Consider the following 20,254-nt stretch of genomic DNA (forward strand, 5'->3'; position numbering starts at 1 on the left):
CTGAAAGTACTGTCAAATACTTCTTGGGGTGCTGATCGAGGCTGAATGCCTCTTATATATAGAGCTCTTATTCGTTCGAAACTAGATTATGGATCAATCATTTATGGGTCGGCAAGGCCTTCAGTATTAGCCAAACTTGATCCGATACATCACCAAGCACTTCGAATATGCACTGGTGCCTTTAGAACTTCTCCAGTGGAAAGCTTATATGTGGAAAGTAACGAGACCTCCCTGCGGTTAAGACATGAAAATCTTTGTCTTGAGCATTATTTCAACGTCTTATCACAAACCGAAAATTCTACGCGGTCAAAATTGCTTAATGACATATACTCCCGTTTATATCAGGCACGACCATCATGTGTCCCATCTTTCGGCTTGCGGATGAGTGCTTTTGGTGGAGGAGTATAATTTGTCTAATGTAGATATACAGGTGGAGGATTTTTTTGGAATTCCTCCCTGGGAGGATTGGAGAATCCATTCTCTGGATACTTTCCGACACTGGAGTAAATCACAAACTAACGAAATCATCTACAAGCAGGTTTTTTTTTTTTTTTTTTTTTTTTTTTTAATATAGAAACAAATATAGGAAATATATCCCTCTATATACAGACGGATCAAAATCCCAAGATCATGTTGGTGCCGCTTTCGTCACAGAGAAAACAGTAGTAGGGGTTAGATTACATACAGTTTGCTCTGTGCTTACTTCTGAGCTTACTGCAATCTATCTGGCTTTGACTTACCTTTTAAAACAAAAGTACATAAAGTTTATTATCTACACAGATTCCATGAGTGCCTTAATGTCATTGGAAAATCACGCTCAATGTACTCACCCAGTTGCAACCAGAATCCCGAAGTTGAATCATTCTTTAAAAATTCGAGGATACCAGATTATTTATTCATGGATCCCTGGAAACGTTGCCATTAAGGGGAATGAATTGGTGGATATTGCAGCTAAAACTGCAACCACAATGTACATTCTTCAGATTCCACTAGCAGACATCAAAGGGTTTGTCAAAAGCAAAATTCTCAGCAAATGGCAGAAGCAATGGGATGACAAAGTATATAACAAGCTGAGAAATGTAAAACCCACCATTGGATACTGGCCATGTATGGCTAATAGAAGGGAGGATGTCCTCTTGACTGAGAATTGGCCATTGTCGCCTGACCCATGAGTATCTTCTGAAGGGAGAAGAGAATCCCAGCTGCCCAAATTGCAATGCAGATCTGACAGTCCATCACATCTTGGTGGAATGCCAGAGTTTTAATTATTTTCGCCAAAAACATTTTAATTGTTCAGAACTGGACTTAGGAAATTTAATTGGAAAAACACATCATCATAATTTGTTTCTGTTTTTAAAAGATATTGGCTTTTATAATGGACCTTTAACCTATTTTTTAAAAGATATCAGCTTTTATCATAGATTGTAATTTGTCTCTTTTTACCTAAGCTGGAAGTTTCTACAAATGACTAATTGCATTGTTACCATTTGTCTGGTGCAGATAACCTTGACAGGTTTTGTGCCAAATTACAATAATCCAATCCAATCCTGTAATTCGAGGTAAAGTGAAAATGCCATAGTGCTAAGTGTTAAGAATTAGCATTATGGCATTTTAAGGACTAGGCATTTTGTGTGTCATTCATAAGCTTAGTAGTATGGGACAGAAATGCCATACAAAATGTTTTTGCTGCAATTTTTACGCAGCAGAACTTATACAGTTACCATATGTAGTGTAATTAACCCTTTGCAGCAGTGTGTCCAAAGTGGACACACCTAAAAATTTCCTTCTATACCCACAGAAAAATTGAGTGAAAAAGGATTTATAGGTTACTCTGAACCTTCTTTATTTATAGTAGATGGCAGCTCAACACAAACCAGTCCATATATTTTAGCCATGTTAGTTTTTTAAGACCCTCATTTTTCTAAGAAATCTTCCAGTTTGTTTTAGGGTATAAAAGGAATTGTTTGAAAAGAAATTTCTATGTTATTTTTTGGCTGTATGCTAATCTCCTTATTCTATATTAGTTTTAAATTTTTACCTTAAAATCTTGCCTAAAATGAAACTGCGAATCCTAGGTGTGCCCAGACCGGGCTCACCGATAATCTAGGACAATTGAGAGTCTGTATTCTTTGTTTCTCCGCATCTCATCGGTGAGTTCATTGACAACAATGCTCGTTTCAGCACTCTTTTTGAAGCTCTATTCAAACAATGTGCCACTTTGGGCATACCCACAGAATTAAAACAATAGGTGCTATCTTCACAAAATTTTACTTGTGTACTCCTCTAGGCCTAATTAAACTGCCTACTTTTTTTTTTTTTTTTAAATCAAAACTCCGACTTTAAAAGGTAACATGCCGGAAAGGGTTAATAAGTTTGCCCACATTCAAAACACAGGTATGTTTACAGTCATAATTATTGCAGTCCTTAACAGAGAAGTAAACTATAAACACTTTTATATTTTATGTGCAAAGTTATTTTACTGACATTAGCAAGTAGCGGTATGGATGTTTGTAAATATATATTGTCTGTGTGTCATGGGGGCACTTTAAATGGGGGCACACAGCTAGTAAAAAGTCCTCTCAAGAGGTTGTGGTAGTGTAAAAGGATGGGAGAATCTCAGAACTGCTCTCCTCAGAGTGCTCTTCATCAAAACTTGGGGGGGTGGAACCGAGCAAAGTTGTACTGTCACCTGTATTGTGTGTACTCAAGGCTGTTGCCAACGGCAGACGCAATCTTGCACTCCTTGTCACAAGGAATTTCATGGCATGTTCTGATGTTACTGTCAGACAAGTGAGAATAAATCACAAAAACACAAAAGTGGGAGGAAAATGAAAATACATTTATTTAATGGAATTTTATGCTGACTTTATTCATCTGCATTATATAGCTTATTTGGACAAAAATTTTATATTTCTATTTTCTTAATTTTTTCCCAGTATTGAACCAAGATACTAGTGTGTCAAAATATCTCATTTAATAGGAATGAGTTGTATATGTTTGTAATTAAATTTTAAAAAGAGCCATATGTATAATTATTCTATATGTATGAACCTGTGTATGTATTATAGTTGTACTTGCATTATGTATGTGCAACAAATAAATCTAAGAGACTTCTGTGAGGAATGTTTCTGTCCATTGGCATAACTAGAACTCTTGGGCCCCTATGCAAAAAATTTTCCTGGCCCTCCTGATAAACTAACTGTGCTTAAAAAAAATGGAAAATTGAAAAAAATCAAGTATTCTAGAAGCTAATGTTTTCATGATGATTTTTATAAGATCATGAATAGTTATTAAAAAATAAAAGCACGTTTTTAGGGAACCAGTTGAAAGATACGTAACATGAAGAAAGAATAATAAGGAAAATATTTTCCCTTCACCAACTGTAAAATGCAAATTTACTTTACTCTGGGTGTAATATTTGAGATCAGATAATTTTAACTAGTTTATTTAAGATATTTTGTGAGCGTGTGTGTGAGAGACAGATTTTTCTCTCCTTTCCCTGAAATACATACTGATAACAAATGAATAAGTCTATATGAAAAAAAGAGCACGACGTTGTAAAGTATAGCATTAAGAAGATGAAAAAAGCCAAGATCTTCAGAGGTTTTTTTTTAAATAAAATCCAGTAAGTTTTACATACAAATATAATATAAATAATTTATAAAAATATTTTATATAAAATCTGTCCCAATCTACTTTTTTTTTTTTTTTGTTTTTTTTTTTTTTTTTGTTTAATTTAGAAAACTAATAAATAACCGGTTATGCTATGAACTCAGCATAATAGGTAAACGTACAAATAAGAAATTACACTAATATATAGTGCTCTGTGATTTACTCTCTGTGCTCTGTGAACATGACTTATGCAATGATATATGCAAGTAATAAATAAGAACTTTTATAATGTAAACGATACATTTGTTAAATATAAAACTTATTTATCAAAAATTTCATAAAGAAAATTATTTGAACATGCAATCTTTGTAGAAAATATGGTGAGTGGTAAATTTTTTTTATGGAATGGTATGGTAAAGTTTTTCCCCCTCTCTTTTTAAAATACTTTTTGGTACACTCAACTAGTTAAATACATGATTTTCTTAAAAATATGTGTAATCAATTTTTGCCTTTTTCTTGGTCCATACTGGTCTTCTCTAATGTTTTTGTTAATTAAGTATAATTATAACACTTGTGGCCAAAATTCGTCATAAAGACAAAAACTCCTTCTTTATTAAAATTTGCTGCTTCTAACCTCCATGTCCGCAAAATTATTTATCAATACCTGGGCGTCTATTTTCTCAGACATCTCAGCTTCAACACTCAGTGATAGGTCTGACAACCGATCTTGTGTCATAGTGTTTCTCAAATAAGTTTTTATTAGTTACAGTTTTGAAAATAATCTCTCACTCGTGATTGTGGTTACAAGTAATGACAAACACAATACAAATAAATAGCACACTTCTGAATAACTGCTTGCCATGTCATAGTATTTTAGCACTGCTAATTTAACTAAATCCTTAATGGATTTCTGATCTGAAAGTATTTATAAATCACAGCAGTTTGCTTCCAGTGCATATATTTTTTCTGTATTTTTGAAATATTATTAATAATTTCTGCATTTGTTAATGATGACAGATTTTTAGATCCAAAAAAGGAAAACATTATTGCAATTTTTGTCCTTCCAGTCATTCTATATGTTAACTGAGTATTTAAAATAGTGACAGCAACATAAAAAACAGTTACTTTAAAAGGTATTTCGGAATTTTCAAACCTGTAATCCTCACATTAAACCATAAAAATTTTGTTTGTCTTTTTTTTTTTTTTTTTTTTCAAGTTTAGTTCCTGTGCTCCATTTATTGGCAACAAACTCAGCTTCTTTCATAATGTATTCAAATGTGTTTCTCATATTTTGCATACTGATAGAAACATCTTTTAGATATTGATGAGATTGATTTTCTTTGTAGTACTTGAGACGCTGCATTAGTAAAATATAAAACGTTTTTTTAAAAATTGTTAAGAATAAAAATTTAAAAGACTCCATTTTTTTAACCCATTCGCAATGTCTTTTCTTTGCGCTTTCTTTGACGTTAATATAACTTAATTTACTGTTTTTAAGATGTCAAAGTATCTTAGTTTAATTGCTATAAAAAATGATAATCGTCCAGCTCACCTTGTAGGATTTAGAATTTTGAAAGTAGTATTAGAGTTTCCTGAAGACAATAAACTCCATCTTCTTAAACTTTCTCCGAAATGCATGTAAATATTTTGAAGAATTTCGAAATATTTGCGTATTTTTCTTACAACTTGGACTGCATCTTGCACATGCCCGCCTCAAGAAATTTCGAACTTGTTCTTACAATAGATGAGCAACAGCCTGGCCTCGGTTGTTATTAATAACTTGAAAGCTGTTTTCTAGAGGGGAATTGAAACGAAAGCATACAGCCTTTTTGTTTTCCTTCAGTTGAAATATAGGTGTCTGTAACACTGAATTTAGCTGTTTCATCTGCTTCCAAGGTCCCCCTATTTGCGTCGTATATTAGGGGGGCCCTTAGAAACTTAAAGGAAGAAGGTTCTATTATGTATGTGTTGATAGATAATAGAATCTGTGGTTTAAGCATGTAAATGTAGTTCAGTAGGACACTCAAGGGCCCCTATGCGACGGCATTCCTTGCATACCCTTATTTACGCCACTGTTTCTGTCTTGAAAGATTGACTAGGTCTATCCTCTTGTGATTATTTATTTTCTTGAGGTTTTAGGTATCCCTAAAACAAAATCTTTAAAAATAAACTGCAGACTTTTGAAGACTGAAAAAATGCTATTCATGCTGAGATTGTAATACAGTACAAAGTCCCAAAATCAGGATTCATCAGGATTTTGGCGATTCTGGATTTTTCCGGATATTAGATCATAAGTTTAAATCTAATAAGATGGCATGTAGATATTATAAAATTAAAAATATGAAATCGTGATTTATGAAATAATGAAGTATTTATGATATAAAGGGTATGAAAATTTACAAAGAAAAGCTTAATATTTATTTGTTTTCCTTATTAAACATTTCTTTCAATGTAAGTTATTTAAGTTGCTTCGTTTTTTGTGCTAATACTTTCTTTTTAATTTTGTAGACAGACGTAATCTCTTGTTTAGTTACATTGTTGAAGTCCTGTAACTGTTGTGTGGAAATTTCCGACTAATTTGTCAATCAAAATTTTCTCGTTTTCAGTAACTTCTCCGTCACTTTCTTCACTATCAGTAGCGGTATTTTCTCGACCTAGAACCATACTACTGATTTCATCATTCATTAATTAATTGATTGATGATTGAGAAGCATTTTCATCACAATGAAAAACTTCTTTTATATCATCTTCATTTATTATCGCTTCTCCACATTTCTTTATAAAATCCATTAATTGGAAAATCTGAAAAACCTTTAAAATTAGTGGCTATCATCATAAAATTTAGCTGTCGTTCACTATACATATTTGGCTGCATCATGAGCTTGGCAACTAGCGACAAGTTGTTCCGTTAAATTTTATCTTGCTTTTATCACGCACTGAGACAATTAAACCTGAATTGTATTTGTTTAACTATTTATTATACTTAGGTCTATTTCTTGCACAATATGTCATGCACTTTCTTCTTATCAGAGTTCTGAATAAATAAATTCCCACATATACTTAAGCCTTATTGAGGGCCGGCACTAGATATCTTCGCCGGATGCAGTCTCTGTTGGTCCTAAGTTCTGTGACTCGGTATGAGCCCTGGCACCGGTTCTGGGTTTATGTGAATAACAAATTAGTTATTCGTAATTCAAATAGCCCTAAGTGTAATCTTTGAGTCTATGAGTATCATCAACAAAATCTATTTTTAGCATATAGAAAGAAATTTTTGGCAAATTTTTCCTCATCAACATTTTTTAGAGAATTCAACTTAAATCTGTAATCATCGCCAAGCGTAATGTCAACATAAAAGGTTATCATACTCCTTTATTATTCAATTACTAACATTAAAAAAAAAAAATTTTAGGCATCGCTACATAAGTCATTACTCAAGTTGTTATGTTTTGATAAACGTGGTGATGGAAGAAAAGTATAATAAATCATGATCCGCCAGGTCAACGATGTATTTGTGTGGAATGTTTCGGGCCAAAGCAGATATGCAGCAATGGAGCCAAATTACTGATCGTACAAATTTATGCTAAAATGATTGTGTCTTCAATAACAATGTATTTTATTTAATGTCGAAGTGAAATTAAGAATCAGGACTCTCCAGATGTTTCATTATGAGCGGAGGGGGGAATTAAATGCACTTGCTTAAAGCCTGTGTGAAAAACGTCATTGGTGGTTTTGAGGTCTCTGATTTTAGATCATTCCCGATAATGGACGTCTGGATTTCGGACTTTGTATTGTAATAATAAAGGCAATGATGACTAATGTACACAGCAGAACTTTTGGATGGAGATTAAAGAGTGAATTTTTACGAACAAGCATTTGGGACATATCTTTAAAGCAGAGTGAAGACAAAATGGCTAATTATAAGGTCCGGATTTTAGATCATTCCGGATAATGAACGTCCAGATTTCGGACTTTTTATTGTAATAATAAATGCAATGACTAAATGTACACAGCAGAACTTTTAGATGGAGCTTAAAGAGTGAATTTTTACGGACAAGCATCTGGGACATATCTTTAAAGCAGAGTGAAGACAAAATGGCTAAGCAGAGTGAAGACAAATGGTTCTGCCTGTTGGTAAAATAAAATTTGGGATAGGACTTGTGTTGCCCTTTTCATTTTTTTTAAATCGGAAAATTCAGTTATGCCTTTACATTAAAAATAAAAAAAATTTGTACTAATTGTATTTTGTTCTCTTTTTATTGCCCAATGTCACCTGCTGTATGATGTACCTTTTAAGTGTCAGTCATACATTTATTATTTATTTTTTGTTATCTAGGCATGTATTTAGAAAATGTTTTGGCAGTTGCTGAACGTGAATTGAGAAGGGAAGTTGATTACATTAATGAAGCTCAGTCTGGGAAAACTTTTAAGTATATCTTTAGACATATATACTTTCACATTTTATTCCTGATAAGATTTTATATATACATTTATGTATTCTTTATGCATAGCTGTGGAGTTAAATTGTTTACATTATGCTTTCTTTTAGAAAATTGTTAGAATCCTATGAAGAATTCTTAGTTCCAGAAGTTTACGAAGATTTATGCACTACAAATGTGCTTACTACAGAATTGGTTTATGGAACTCCAGTAGACAAACTTCAAAATGCTGATCAAGCTTTGAGAAACAAGGGAAGTGCATCATTATCACTGCTAACAGTGTTTTCTTGTATTTACTGTACTTAATAAAAGCACATATTTAATTTGCAGTATTACAATATTTTTTTTTATAATTTTAGGTTTGTGAAAATCTTTTGAATCTGTGTTTGAGGGAAATTTTTTTATTCAGATTTATGCAAACTGATCCCAACTGGTCAAATTTCTTATACAACTTTGATACAAATCAAGTGAGTATCTGAACAACTGGTTCTGTATTGTTTTTAAAGAAATAATTTTAGGTTAAAAATTTGAGTGTAGGAAATTTTCATTTTTCATTCAGTTCCTCTTAATACTTCTTTGCTGTTGATCCTATTTATTTATCACAGTTATTTAAAGCTCATGAAATTCTGTGTTAAAGGAACACAAGAATGCAGATATAAATGAAATACTGTAATTGATCATCATTTCCATTATATTTTTCTTAAAGTAATATAAAATTGAAAGGAAGTAAAATAAAACACATAAAAATATTATAATTTATTATTATATGAACAAAATGAATCTGCTTTTTCTTATAAAAGTTATCTAAAATAGTTTGAATAAGCTTTTGTTTCACTTCTTTCATGCTTTTCCTCATAGCTGTTGCATGCATTTTCAATCATACTATGAACTTGACTATTTCTTTCCTGGGCTGAGCCCCAAATTCATAATTTGTGTTTTGATTCTTTAGTACTGTGAAACATTTCCTAAGACTGCTCAATGCTTATTTGAATTTACAATTTGCTTCCTTAGTAAATTTGTCAGGATGAGGTTCAAGTTCTTTTATTTCCATGGAAATATTTTTAAGTATTGCTGTACTGGTGAATCTCGTTTTGTACTAACTGTGAATTGATGAAAATATACAAAATGGTCATTGAAATCAAGTATACAAACAATTCAATTGTAATTATAATCTCTTTTATAATCCTGTCTTGACTATGCTGAGTGGCATTAATCCCATATTAAGTTAAATCAAGTTTGTGCTTAGTAAACTGTGTGAATTTGAAAATGTGCTAATCAAATGTGTGAATTTGAAAATGGACTGATCAAAATCATATTAATTGAAGGATTCCTGTATATTATATATTTCCGTAAAGTTGCATGCATACTAAAATTTTATTTTACATAATTTGTTGAATGTAAATATTAAGCACAATAGAATGCAAAAGTGTCTAGAAAAAAATAATAATTTCTGAATACTGTTTCTATGCATACAGATTTAATTTTACTAATTTGTATTTATTGGGTATAAAAATTAAATTTAATGGAGCACATAAACATCTTGAAAACAAGATAGTTTCTAAATTCTTCTCTATGTTAGTGGTAGTTACTTCAGAAGCTAATATAATTAGATGTGCTTTGTGCAGATGATATCAACACTGTATTAAAACTAACTAATAATCAAGTAAAACATAATGTTTTCATTGATGAATTGTTTATTGCAAGTCATGAAATACAGTATAAATGTTGAAGAAATTAGTTTTGAGAATGGATGCTTAGGAACCAACATTAATGATATGTTTTAAGCAAAGAGGTTTCCTGATACCGTCTTTTTCCGAAAATAAGACACTGTCTTACTTTCTTTTTTGGTCCAAAATACACGCTAGGGCTTATTTTCGGGGGAGGGCAAAAATAAAAGTATATTTATATATTTTTATTTAATATTTATTTTACACAGAATACAGAAATTTAAATTTATTCAATTACAGTCATGTCATCTTCTTCTGGAACATCGTCATAAATAAAATTCTGAATTATATTCTGATTTTCATCTAAATCCATTTCCTGTTGAATCATTGGTCCAAATCTCTCATGTCTTGTGATATAGCTATTGTTAAATGAATACTTCTTGTGTAAGTAGCCTGTTTGTAGTGCATTGGAAACATCACTATCAGTTATTTTGTCTAACGGATGACGGTGCCTTTCCTGTGAATGTATCTCTCTCGGGGCAAACGGTGAACTGGTTAAGATAAATTCCAAGAATTAATTTGAAACGAACTGTAGAGGTAAACAATTAATTTCTCGGAATATTTTGTTTCAAAAATTTCTCTGAAATACGAGCATTAGGAAAGCTAAACATATTATTACTTATACTTAATAAATCAGTAGCATTTTTCAACAAATTCTTTTTGTCACATTCTTTTAACTAGGGATTATTTTCGGGGGGGGGGATGTCTTATTTTACAAAAAATTCCGAAAATCACGATAGGGCTTATTTTCGAAGGATGTCTAATTTTTAGAAAAAGACATGAAGCTGAAAATTTCTTGAGATATGATTTTATTAATTTAATGAAAGTAATTGGAAGATTAGTTTTTGCAAGCTTAGTAAAGAAGGCCTTGATGACAGATGCATTTGGAACGCATTCTCAGAACCAATAAAACATGCTGTGATTGCTGATTCCCTGATGAAAGTTTTGACTTTGTTTTCGATTGCATTCAGAATTTGTGAACTGCTGTTATGTTTTTTATATAAATCGAACAGAGTTACAATAAATGAGATTGAGTTCATCAAGGTGATGAAGTAAATCTATCATAATATTTTCATACATATCATTGGTTGCTTAAAATGTCACACTGTTTATTTCCTAACAATTTTAATTTGCTACCTTTGCCAGTTTTTGAGAATATTGATTTTGAGGTGTTATTCAATATTTTATAATAAAAATTGTTTAGTGTCTTATCATCAACACTCAAGGACAACTGTTCAACATTAGACTTGATAAAAATTCTAAGTACTCATGTTTGTGAATTTTGTGTTGTAACTGTGATCAAAAGTATATTATCAAGGTTGATTTTAAGTAATACATGATTTCTTATAAACTATATAAAACATATGAACCGTTTGAACAATATGAAAGTTTGCAGTTGTAGATCCAACACTGTCAAAATTTCACTAACCATATATTTTTTGAAAGGAAAGAATTTGTTGTAAAATTCGAAAGGAAAGATTTTGCTGCAAAAATTGAATGAAAACTAAAAACTCATGCATAAGCCAAATTAAAAATCATACCTATAAATTCAGCTGTATGTAGCCAAAAAATAATTGATCAACCTAGAGGAGCTGAAGGTGGGTGCAGAGTTCTCATTCGTTCAAAACAAAATAGACCAGAAACAAATGGGGGATGGTGCCATTTTATCCAGATTTAGCAGAGAAAGGCTTCCAAAAATTACCAGAAAATTCCAAGTTGGATTCTAATATTGCGAAGTTTGATTAATATGTAATAGTATTAAAAAATATAAATATTTCCAATTATTAGTATTTTTCAATTATCTACTTTTGGGGTCAAATTATTTGTGGGTCATTCTAAGCTAGTATATAAACCAACCACCAAATTTCATTAGCACACCATTTGCTAAAAATTCTCGTCTTATACACAGAATTAAACAGTTTTTTTTTTTTTTTTTTTTTTTTTTTTTTTTTTTTTTGACTTTACAAAAATATAATTATCAACAGCTTAAATTCTACTGAATTAATACACACATTCATCTCCACATTTTTAAAATTGACCCTTAAAAAAATGCATTTAAACATTTGTCATGTACTTAGATTTAAGAAAAAATGAGTTATAACTTCATAGTAACTCTCATAAAATGTATATCTCTTTCTTTTAACATATTCTAAAGTACTGAAAAACAACACAGAAAATAGATGTAAATGAAAGCAGAAAAAATGTGCAGATTGGTGATTTTGATGCAAAGCTGATGATATTTTGTTTGGCATGTTATACAGCTTTCTGCTGTATGCATTGAAACAATTTTCAATTTACGTGAACCCAAATTTTAAATGTGGGTTATTTTTATGAGATAAATATATTTGAAAAACTTCTTTTACAGCTAGGAATGCATGTGGCAATATGAAACCTGTCAAGTAGAAGAGACATCAGCATGTATTTGTGCACATCATCTGCAAACTAATTTAAAAGTATGGGATTTTAGAACTTTTGTAATAGATGTTAAGTCAGCTACTGGTGTTTATCAGTTTAACAAACCAAAATTCATCTTAAGTGGAATTATCAGTAGATTTAAAAGGCATAATAAACTTGCTATATAATGGGCCTCTGTTTGAGTTCCTCTTTTTTGTTGTTTGACTTCTGAATTAGGTTCTAGGCACGCTGATTCTTGAGTCATTAGGTTATTTCAAAGCAGGAGATGTGAGAAATTAGCAATGCCCTCACCGGGACTCGAACCACAGACCTCTCGAATTCACATCGAGCGTGCTGACCACTACACCACAAAGGCATGCTAAGAAGGCGGGAGAAATAACTTATAATCTTATGGTAAATGTGATGGTAATATTCACTTGATTTCTAGTTATGTGATTTGTGGATCATTTGGCGATAAACCTGCATCTTAAAAAATAAATAGCAATCCTAGAGGCTTTATTAGAAGGTGGGAAACAGGAGATGCAAGCTATCTCATGTACATGAAAGGAATTTATATATAGATAGATTTAGACAGCATTAATGGAGAATGCGTTCACAGTCATCATAAATTTAGACGATAGCATTAATGGAGAATGTGTTCACTGTAAGAATAATCAGAAAAATAATTGGATCAAATTAAAAAAAAAAAAAAAAAAATAGAAAAGAAAACTTTTAAGCTTAGGCGACCATGTGATAACACATAATCTATGATTTTTTATTTGGCTTGTTCCTAAATGGTGTATGTAAGTGGTACTTTCTGTGTCCTTTGTGTTTCAATCAGTCTAACTGAAATATTTTTTATTTTTGTTTAACCATGATTAAAATGAAAATATGCTTTAGAGAAAGTTGATTAATAGAAAAAGAAAAGGTGCAATTTGGAAAATTTTGCATTTTTTTCATTTCATTCACTTATACTTGTTTGATCATTTATGTGTTGGATTGTTAAGTATTGTAATCCATGCCTGTGTCAATATTTATTGGATTAAAAAAGGATTGTATTTATAAAATAGAATAGTCTATTTTAATTTTTGATATCTGTTATTAAAAACGTTTTAGGGTCAAATGATGTAACAGTTGTGCATAAATAAAATACTGTTCTTAATGTCAAATATTTGAAATATTTAAGTACACTTAAATTCAAATTAAGTAATGAAACATTAGATTTCTACTAGCATGAGATTATGAACACACAATGCGTAATTTTCATACAGATTTAACAATAGTTAGTTCCTCGGTCATTATCTTTGTTTACTCTTTGTAATGGTAAATATTCTGTTAAATTTTTCTTAATATTTATGAATTAAACTTTTGTCTCGTCAGATTATTTGTGTAAACAGTTTTTGCCAGTAAATGTGTATAAATAGATGGTCATGTAAGAACGATTGTAAATTATTTAATTGTTATTAGACAAAATATCTATTGAGAAAATGGCAACAGTTAATTTCTGAATGTCATTCTATTTATAATTTTAAAAATATACTTTCAGATGATGTACGCTTCAAATGTTTAACGGTACGATGCAGTAAGTACGTTTGTTATGTTATGTACGTTTATAAATACGTTACGTATAGGTTATTAAGATTTATCTTCAAATAAATGTTTGTCTTTTACAACCATTTTACGAGTGATTAATTTAACTACAAAAGGAAGTTAACATAAATCAGAAGCGGGATTATTCTGAAACCTAAGCCTAAAACTACAAGAATTTGCTATATGTAAATAAATTGAAAAGAATTTGAATTTCAAGGTATGTGCATTAATTGATGTAGCATATTTATTATAGAATTTAATTTTGTTATTTTTTTTACCATTTTGGAAAGAGAGTTTATTATTTTCATTTCTTTAAATTTTTAAATATATTTAGAACGTCAAACAAACTTATAAAATACCAATAACTGTGTTCTACTAAGTTGTCTAATTGGAAGTTAATAATAATAGCATATATATATAATTTGCATTTTAATGAGTACGAAAATGTCTATTTTCGGTAAGGCAAAGAAATGCGATTTAAGAATATTAGCTGAAGAATTGGAAGAAGATATAAATGAGAGTCATAAAATGAGCAATTTGAAAAAGATAATTTTGGCTAGCAAAGAGTACGATGAAGAATGCGCCAAAGAATGGTTAAACATTATAATAAATGAAAGAAAAGAAAAAGAAGAAATTGAAGAACGTAGACGAAAAGAAGAATATGAGGAACGAAAATGAAAGTATGAAATGGAATTTAAACTGCAAAAACTACGTATTGAAGCAGAAATTAGATCTACAAATTCTGGCACCAATGAAAATGCTAGTGGTACGGACATGAATCCAAAGTTAGAGCTTCATCGTTTGATGCAAAAATTTAAACCTGACGAGAATGATATGAGTTTATATTTAATCATGTTTGAACGTTTGGCTAAACAAGTTGAAATACCAGAAAATACATGGGTTACTCATTTGTTTAGCTTATTGCCGTATGATATTGCTCAGTTAATCGCCATAGAAATCGATGCGATTGCAAACGATTATAAAGAAATTAAAAGGATCTTATTAAAACGGTACAAGATGACACCTGAAAAATTTCGCCAAAACTTTTTTACGCACAATAAGAGTGTAGGAAACACATGGAAGAATTTTGCGTATGAGTTAAGAAATTTTTTTAATGAATTGATAAGCGGAATTAAAGTAGATACTTTTGAGAAACTTAGCGACCTTATTGTAGCGGATCAGATAAAACGTAAAGTGTCTCCAGAACTAAAAGAACATTTTATTGACATATGGTCTGAGTTGATTTCACCAATTGATTTAGTTGGAAAACTAGATGATTATGATACCTTGAAGTCAACTTTCAACAATAAACAACCGCGTAAAGAAGGGTCTTACGACAAACGAAACTCCTTTAAAGATGGTCCAGTTGCTACAATCAACGAAAAGAAAAAACTCTACGGTGTCACACATAATGGAAAAGATGAACCAAAATGCTTCAGCTGTAATAATTTTGGACCTATTTCAAGGGACTATCCACTGCCCAAACCAGTAGTAACATGCCGAAAATGTAATAAAACAGGTCATGAAGCTAAAAATTGTGTTAATGAAGCTGAAAATAATCATTCAAATGATAAAAATTATTTTGTTGAGCACTTTGGCGAAAATTTAGAAGAGAACAATTCATATTTGAAGAAAGCAAAACTGAATAATTCTGAAGAAGTACAGGCTTTAATTGATACGGGGAGTTCTTGTTGTCTCTTAAGGACTTCAGTTGCTCAGAAACTTTAAGTGAAACCAGAACCTGCTATGAATGAATTGTACGGTTTTGGAAATCAAAGGGTGCCTGCAGTGACCTCTGTAGGAATGATTAAAGCCGATATTGAAGTTGACAATGTAAAAGGCCAAGGCATAAATATATACCTTGTACCTGATAATGCACAGCCAGTTGATCTAATCATCGGACAGACATGGCTTGATCTACCTCACATCGCTTATGTCAGAATAGGAAAAAGATTTCACTTCGGGTATAGAGAAGATGAAATATTTAGTAACCTCCAAATTGATGAAAAAATAAATAGAGTCTGCCTTAAAGCTCTTGAGGAAAATGAATTAGAGAAAAATAGTCCTAATGCTGCAAATAAAAATCAACACTCTGGCCAACTGTTCTCTAAACATCACTTCATGCCAAGGCAAAGACAGAATGATGAAAGTGATTCTGTCTTTAGTCAGAGCCAAGAGAATGTAGATGATAAGCAGCAACTACAACCTCAAAGGCTCGTATGAAGGCAATTACGTCATCCTTACTTCAGGCAATATTGCAGTTATATATCCATAGGACTTCCACGAAAAGTTGAACGTGATGGAAGTGAAGATGAACAAAATGAAAGAAAAAACGAACAAAGAGTTTCAGGAGGTGGAAGAGACAATCACTGGAATCCCAGACGATTTTATCAAAGGTGCTTTAATAGCAAAACCCACTATCATAGGAATGACACTCAATGCAGTCAAAGTAGAATGGAAGGAGAAGCAACTAGTAAAGATACTGAAGCAAATGACGAAGAACAGCAGCCACGTGGTCAAGGATATAGATCTTGTCCACTTTACAGATCAAAAATGGGTTGTTGAAAGCCCCACCAAGCTGATTCACGTGCTAAAAACAGATCTTCGGAGGCCATCATTTCCAGAAATACAGAAGATGATGATAATGACAAGGTTGACAGCGAACTTAAAAGGCCCAAGCGAATAGTGCGCAAACCATTGCGCTATAGAGACTTTGTGTAGAAATTTGTAAAATTTTTTTAAAATTATATTTGATTTTATTTTTTTCCTACCTACTTATTATATTTTGTTGTTGTTTATTTGTTTCTTTAATGTATGACAAGATTTGGTTCAATTGAGGACAATTGAAAAGTCAGGATGGTCGAATGTAAGAATGATTGTAAATTATTTAATTTTATTAGACAAAATATCTATTGAGAAAATGGCAACAGCTAATTTCTGGATGTCATTCTATTTATAATTTTAAAAATATACTTTCAGATGATGTACGCTTCAAATGTTTAACGGTACAATGCAGTAAGTGCGTTTGTTATGTTATGTACGTTTACGAATACGTTACGTATAGGTTATTAAGATTTATCTTCAAATAAATGTTTGTCTTTTACAACCATTTTACGAGTGATTAATTTAACTACAAAAGGAACTTAACAGTCAGTAAATGGATGTGAGTAAGTGGATTTGATTATAGCAAACCACTCTAGGACTCTTCATGGAAGACTTAGGAAGGTAAGCTTGCTCATTTTGATGATGGGAAAAACTATGAAAATGCCCATTTAAGCAAACTGTATACTGGTATTCAGTAGATCAAACTACCAGTTCTTAGCAGCCTTATCTGCTTGGCCATAAATAATCCTGTACATAAGTACAGGATATTTCCATTAAGCAACATCTTATATGTGTTATTTAATATAATAATTTTGCTTATTTGAAAATAAATGGCATTAATTTTGACAGGGTTTTTTTCTTCCTTTAATTGTAAAGGTTACAAACATAAGTGATAAAATACTAACCACAATATCTTCCCCTCCAATGATGCATTGAAATATTTTCTTTCCGAGGACTGAATGCCTTCTTGCAATATAAGCATATCAGTCACAAACACCTATGTCTTATCAAGGGATAAATCAAGGCCTATGCAGGAGAATCAGCCTTTGCTAACCACCATCCTATCTGCTTTGGTTTCTTTCAGAGAAGATAAACTCTTTTCAAAATTATGTGCATTGCATAGCACATTGCATTGCATATTCTGTTCCAGAACAATTAAAAAATGTTTATGGTAACATAATAATTTTGAAAGTTCAAGAAAGTTTTGATTCTTTCTATTTTCAGATAGTCTTGCTGGATTTTGGTGCTTGTAATGAGTATACACCAGAATTTGTTGATATATACATGAGCATAATCAAAGGTGCTGCAGATCAGGACAGAGAAAGTGTTTTACACTTTTCAAGAGATCTGGGATTTCTAACGGGTTATGAAACAAAGGTAACAAACTTAATGAATTATAATATGAAGACTGCATTAATAATATGTGGCAGAACGATGTCTAATTTGTTTTTCTTTTATATAATTCGTGATTAATTTTTTGTAGATCATAAATATACATTTAATTACACAAAATAATTCACGGGAGTATTAACAACTGTTTTAAAGTTTAAATAAAGGTTCTTCGTTATAGAAAGTTAAAAAAATCCTCCTCTCCATTTCTTTCTACTGATTCTATCAATTAACAATTAATTTGTACTGATAGTCCAATAAAAAACAGCTATTGTTTATTCATGTTTTTATCTATTTCACTGGAAAATTGCTGATAGTTTTTTTCCCCTTTTGTTTTCTTATTGAAGGAAAAGTTCCTTAAATTTCCAAAATAATGGTAATTTATGTAATTATATTAAATTACATTACGCATTAAAACTTTTTTTTGTTCTATTACTACATAATGATTCTTTCTATATATAAATTTTGCTTGTTAAATAAGTGAGTAAAAAACTTATTCAAATGCAGTTTTCTCTCATTATAATGCTTTGACCTATAATTAAACTAGCTTTATAATGAAAGCGAAGATTATCCCAGTGGAAAAAAAAAGAGTATTTTGTAGTGTAAGAGAAGTTTGTATATACAGTGGCTCCCAAAAGTGTTCGTATACTTATGATTTTCATTGAAATGAGGCTGTACCCATTAATTAAAAGTAAACTTTCTGAATGAGATTTTAATAATAAAAATATGTAATCTATTCGTAACAAAATTACATGAAATATTTTTTAAATAAGCAAAACTTTATTTTTAAGAAATTAATAATCAAAAAAAGACAAACATTTTATCTCACAAAAGTCTTCGTACACTTCAAAACAATCTTGACATATTAGTAAATATTTTCATATTTCGTTAAATTGTAGCATATCCTTTAGCATCCACAACAGCTTTTAAACGTCTGGGAATAGATTTTATAAGGGTTTTTTATTTATTTATTTATTTATTTATTTATCAATGTTCATCCATCCATTCTTCCATCATGGCTGTTTTGAGTTCGCTTTTTGTTTTGATTTCGTGTTTTCATACTGTAACCACCAGCTCTGTTCTATGGGGTTTAAATCTGGTGACTGAGGTGGTGTTTTCAAAACCTGTGGACAATTATAGAGACACTACAGGCGAACATTGAGAGAACTTAGAATCGTTATCATGATTAAAAATAAAGTTATTTCCAATACCCAAATTTTGGGCTGATAATTTTAAATTGTCTCTTAAAATATTTAAATAAAGATAATAATTCATTATGACATCAATAAATACCAAATTACCTAGTCCTGATGCTGTCATGTCCCCCCCCCACACACACACACAAGAACACCTCCACCGCCATGCTTAACTGTCCCAACTAAGTTCTTAGAATGAAGTTCCTCATTTTTTCTTCTCCATACAGTTATTTGACCATCGGAACCAAAAATGTTAAATTTGCTTTTTTCAGCAAATAGGACATTATTCCAGTACATTCCGGGTGTATTTATCATTGATTTTGCGAATGAAAGCCTAAGCTTTTCGTTTTTCTCATTAACAAAATTTTTTTTTGCCGGCAGAAGGCCCATGTAATCTAGCTTCTCTGAGAACTTCTCATCAAACAGTTTAAGGTGAAATTGAAGTAGAAAACTTTGCATTAAATTCTGCAGAAACTTTTACAGCACTCAAATGTGGGTTTTTCATTAATTTTTTAATAATAAATCTCTCATCACCTTTAGTTAACTTTCTCGGTCGACCTTTTCTTACCTTGTTTTCAATCCAATTTTCTTCTTTAAAGCGTTTCATCACATACTTCACTGTAAAATGGGATAAATTAACTAATTTAGCGATATTTCCAATAATTTTGATTTTATCCAAAAATATTTCAGTGTACAAAGACTTTGAGATAAAATGTTTATCATTTTTTGATTATTAATTTTTTAAAAATAAAGTTTCACTATATTTAAAAAATATTTCATGTAATTTTGTTACGAATAGATTATAGATCTTATTATTAAAATCTCATTCAGAATGTTTACTTTTAATTAATGGATAGAGCCCTATTTCAATGAAAATCATAAGTGTATGAACACTTTTGGGAATCACTGTATATGAGTATTTAATGCTGTGTTTTAAAAATCATTTTAATGCATTCAGTAAGAAAAAATCAACAAATAATATATAAACATAAAAAAATACAATACATATTGAATAATAATTAAGTATACATATGATAACATTTATGTGCATTTACTTGATGCATATGTAATATTGCTTTATATACATTTAATGCTTATGAATAACTACCATTTTGTAGCTATGTGTATTATTACAGGACTGTATCTCCTGCATATTCTCAGTAATGCTTGGAGAATTGCTTTTTCTTTTTGCATATGTTATTTCAAAGCCATATTATTTATGTGAGACTTTAGGTAACTCCTGCTTAATACCTGAAGTTATTGTATTATTTCATGCTATGGGAATGCTATAGAAATTTCCCTGAAG

At 30.9% G+C, this 20,254-nt stretch overlaps 1 protein-coding gene and 1 non-coding gene across 5 annotated transcripts in view; one reads left to right on the top strand and one right to left on the bottom strand.

Annotated features, from left to right (window-relative positions):
- The window catches only part of Coq8 (ubiquinone biosynthesis protein COQ8, mitochondrial), a 138,245-nt gene that overhangs the window by 84,094 nt on the left and 33,897 nt on the right, over positions 1 to 20,254 (top strand). For 3 of the 4 annotated variants that reach the window (XM_085812963.1, XM_085812962.1, XM_085812960.1), the window contains exons 9-12: positions 7,946 to 8,039; positions 8,159 to 8,298; positions 8,406 to 8,515; positions 17,588 to 17,740. In XM_085812963.1, the coding sequence (XP_085669089.1) occupies positions 7,946 to 8,039; positions 8,159 to 8,298; positions 8,406 to 8,515; positions 17,588 to 17,740 (497 nt within the window). Of the gene's footprint in view, positions 1 to 7,945; positions 8,040 to 8,158; positions 8,299 to 8,405; positions 8,516 to 12,140; positions 12,229 to 17,587; positions 17,741 to 20,254 lie in introns of those variants that run through there. The other variant, XR_015040219.1, reaches the window with a different exon arrangement.
- Positions 12,473 to 12,545, bottom strand: TRNAS-UGA (transfer RNA serine (anticodon UGA)). Its single transcript has one exon. It is a non-coding gene; the product is annotated as a tRNA-Ser (tRNA).

Source organism: Stegodyphus dumicola, chromosome 3, assembly GCF_044657685.1.
Source record: "Stegodyphus dumicola isolate Sdum_Otavi_A_Nest chromosome 3, ASM4465768v1".
Classification (NCBI taxonomy): domain Eukaryota; kingdom Metazoa; phylum Arthropoda; class Arachnida; order Araneae; family Eresidae; genus Stegodyphus; species Stegodyphus dumicola.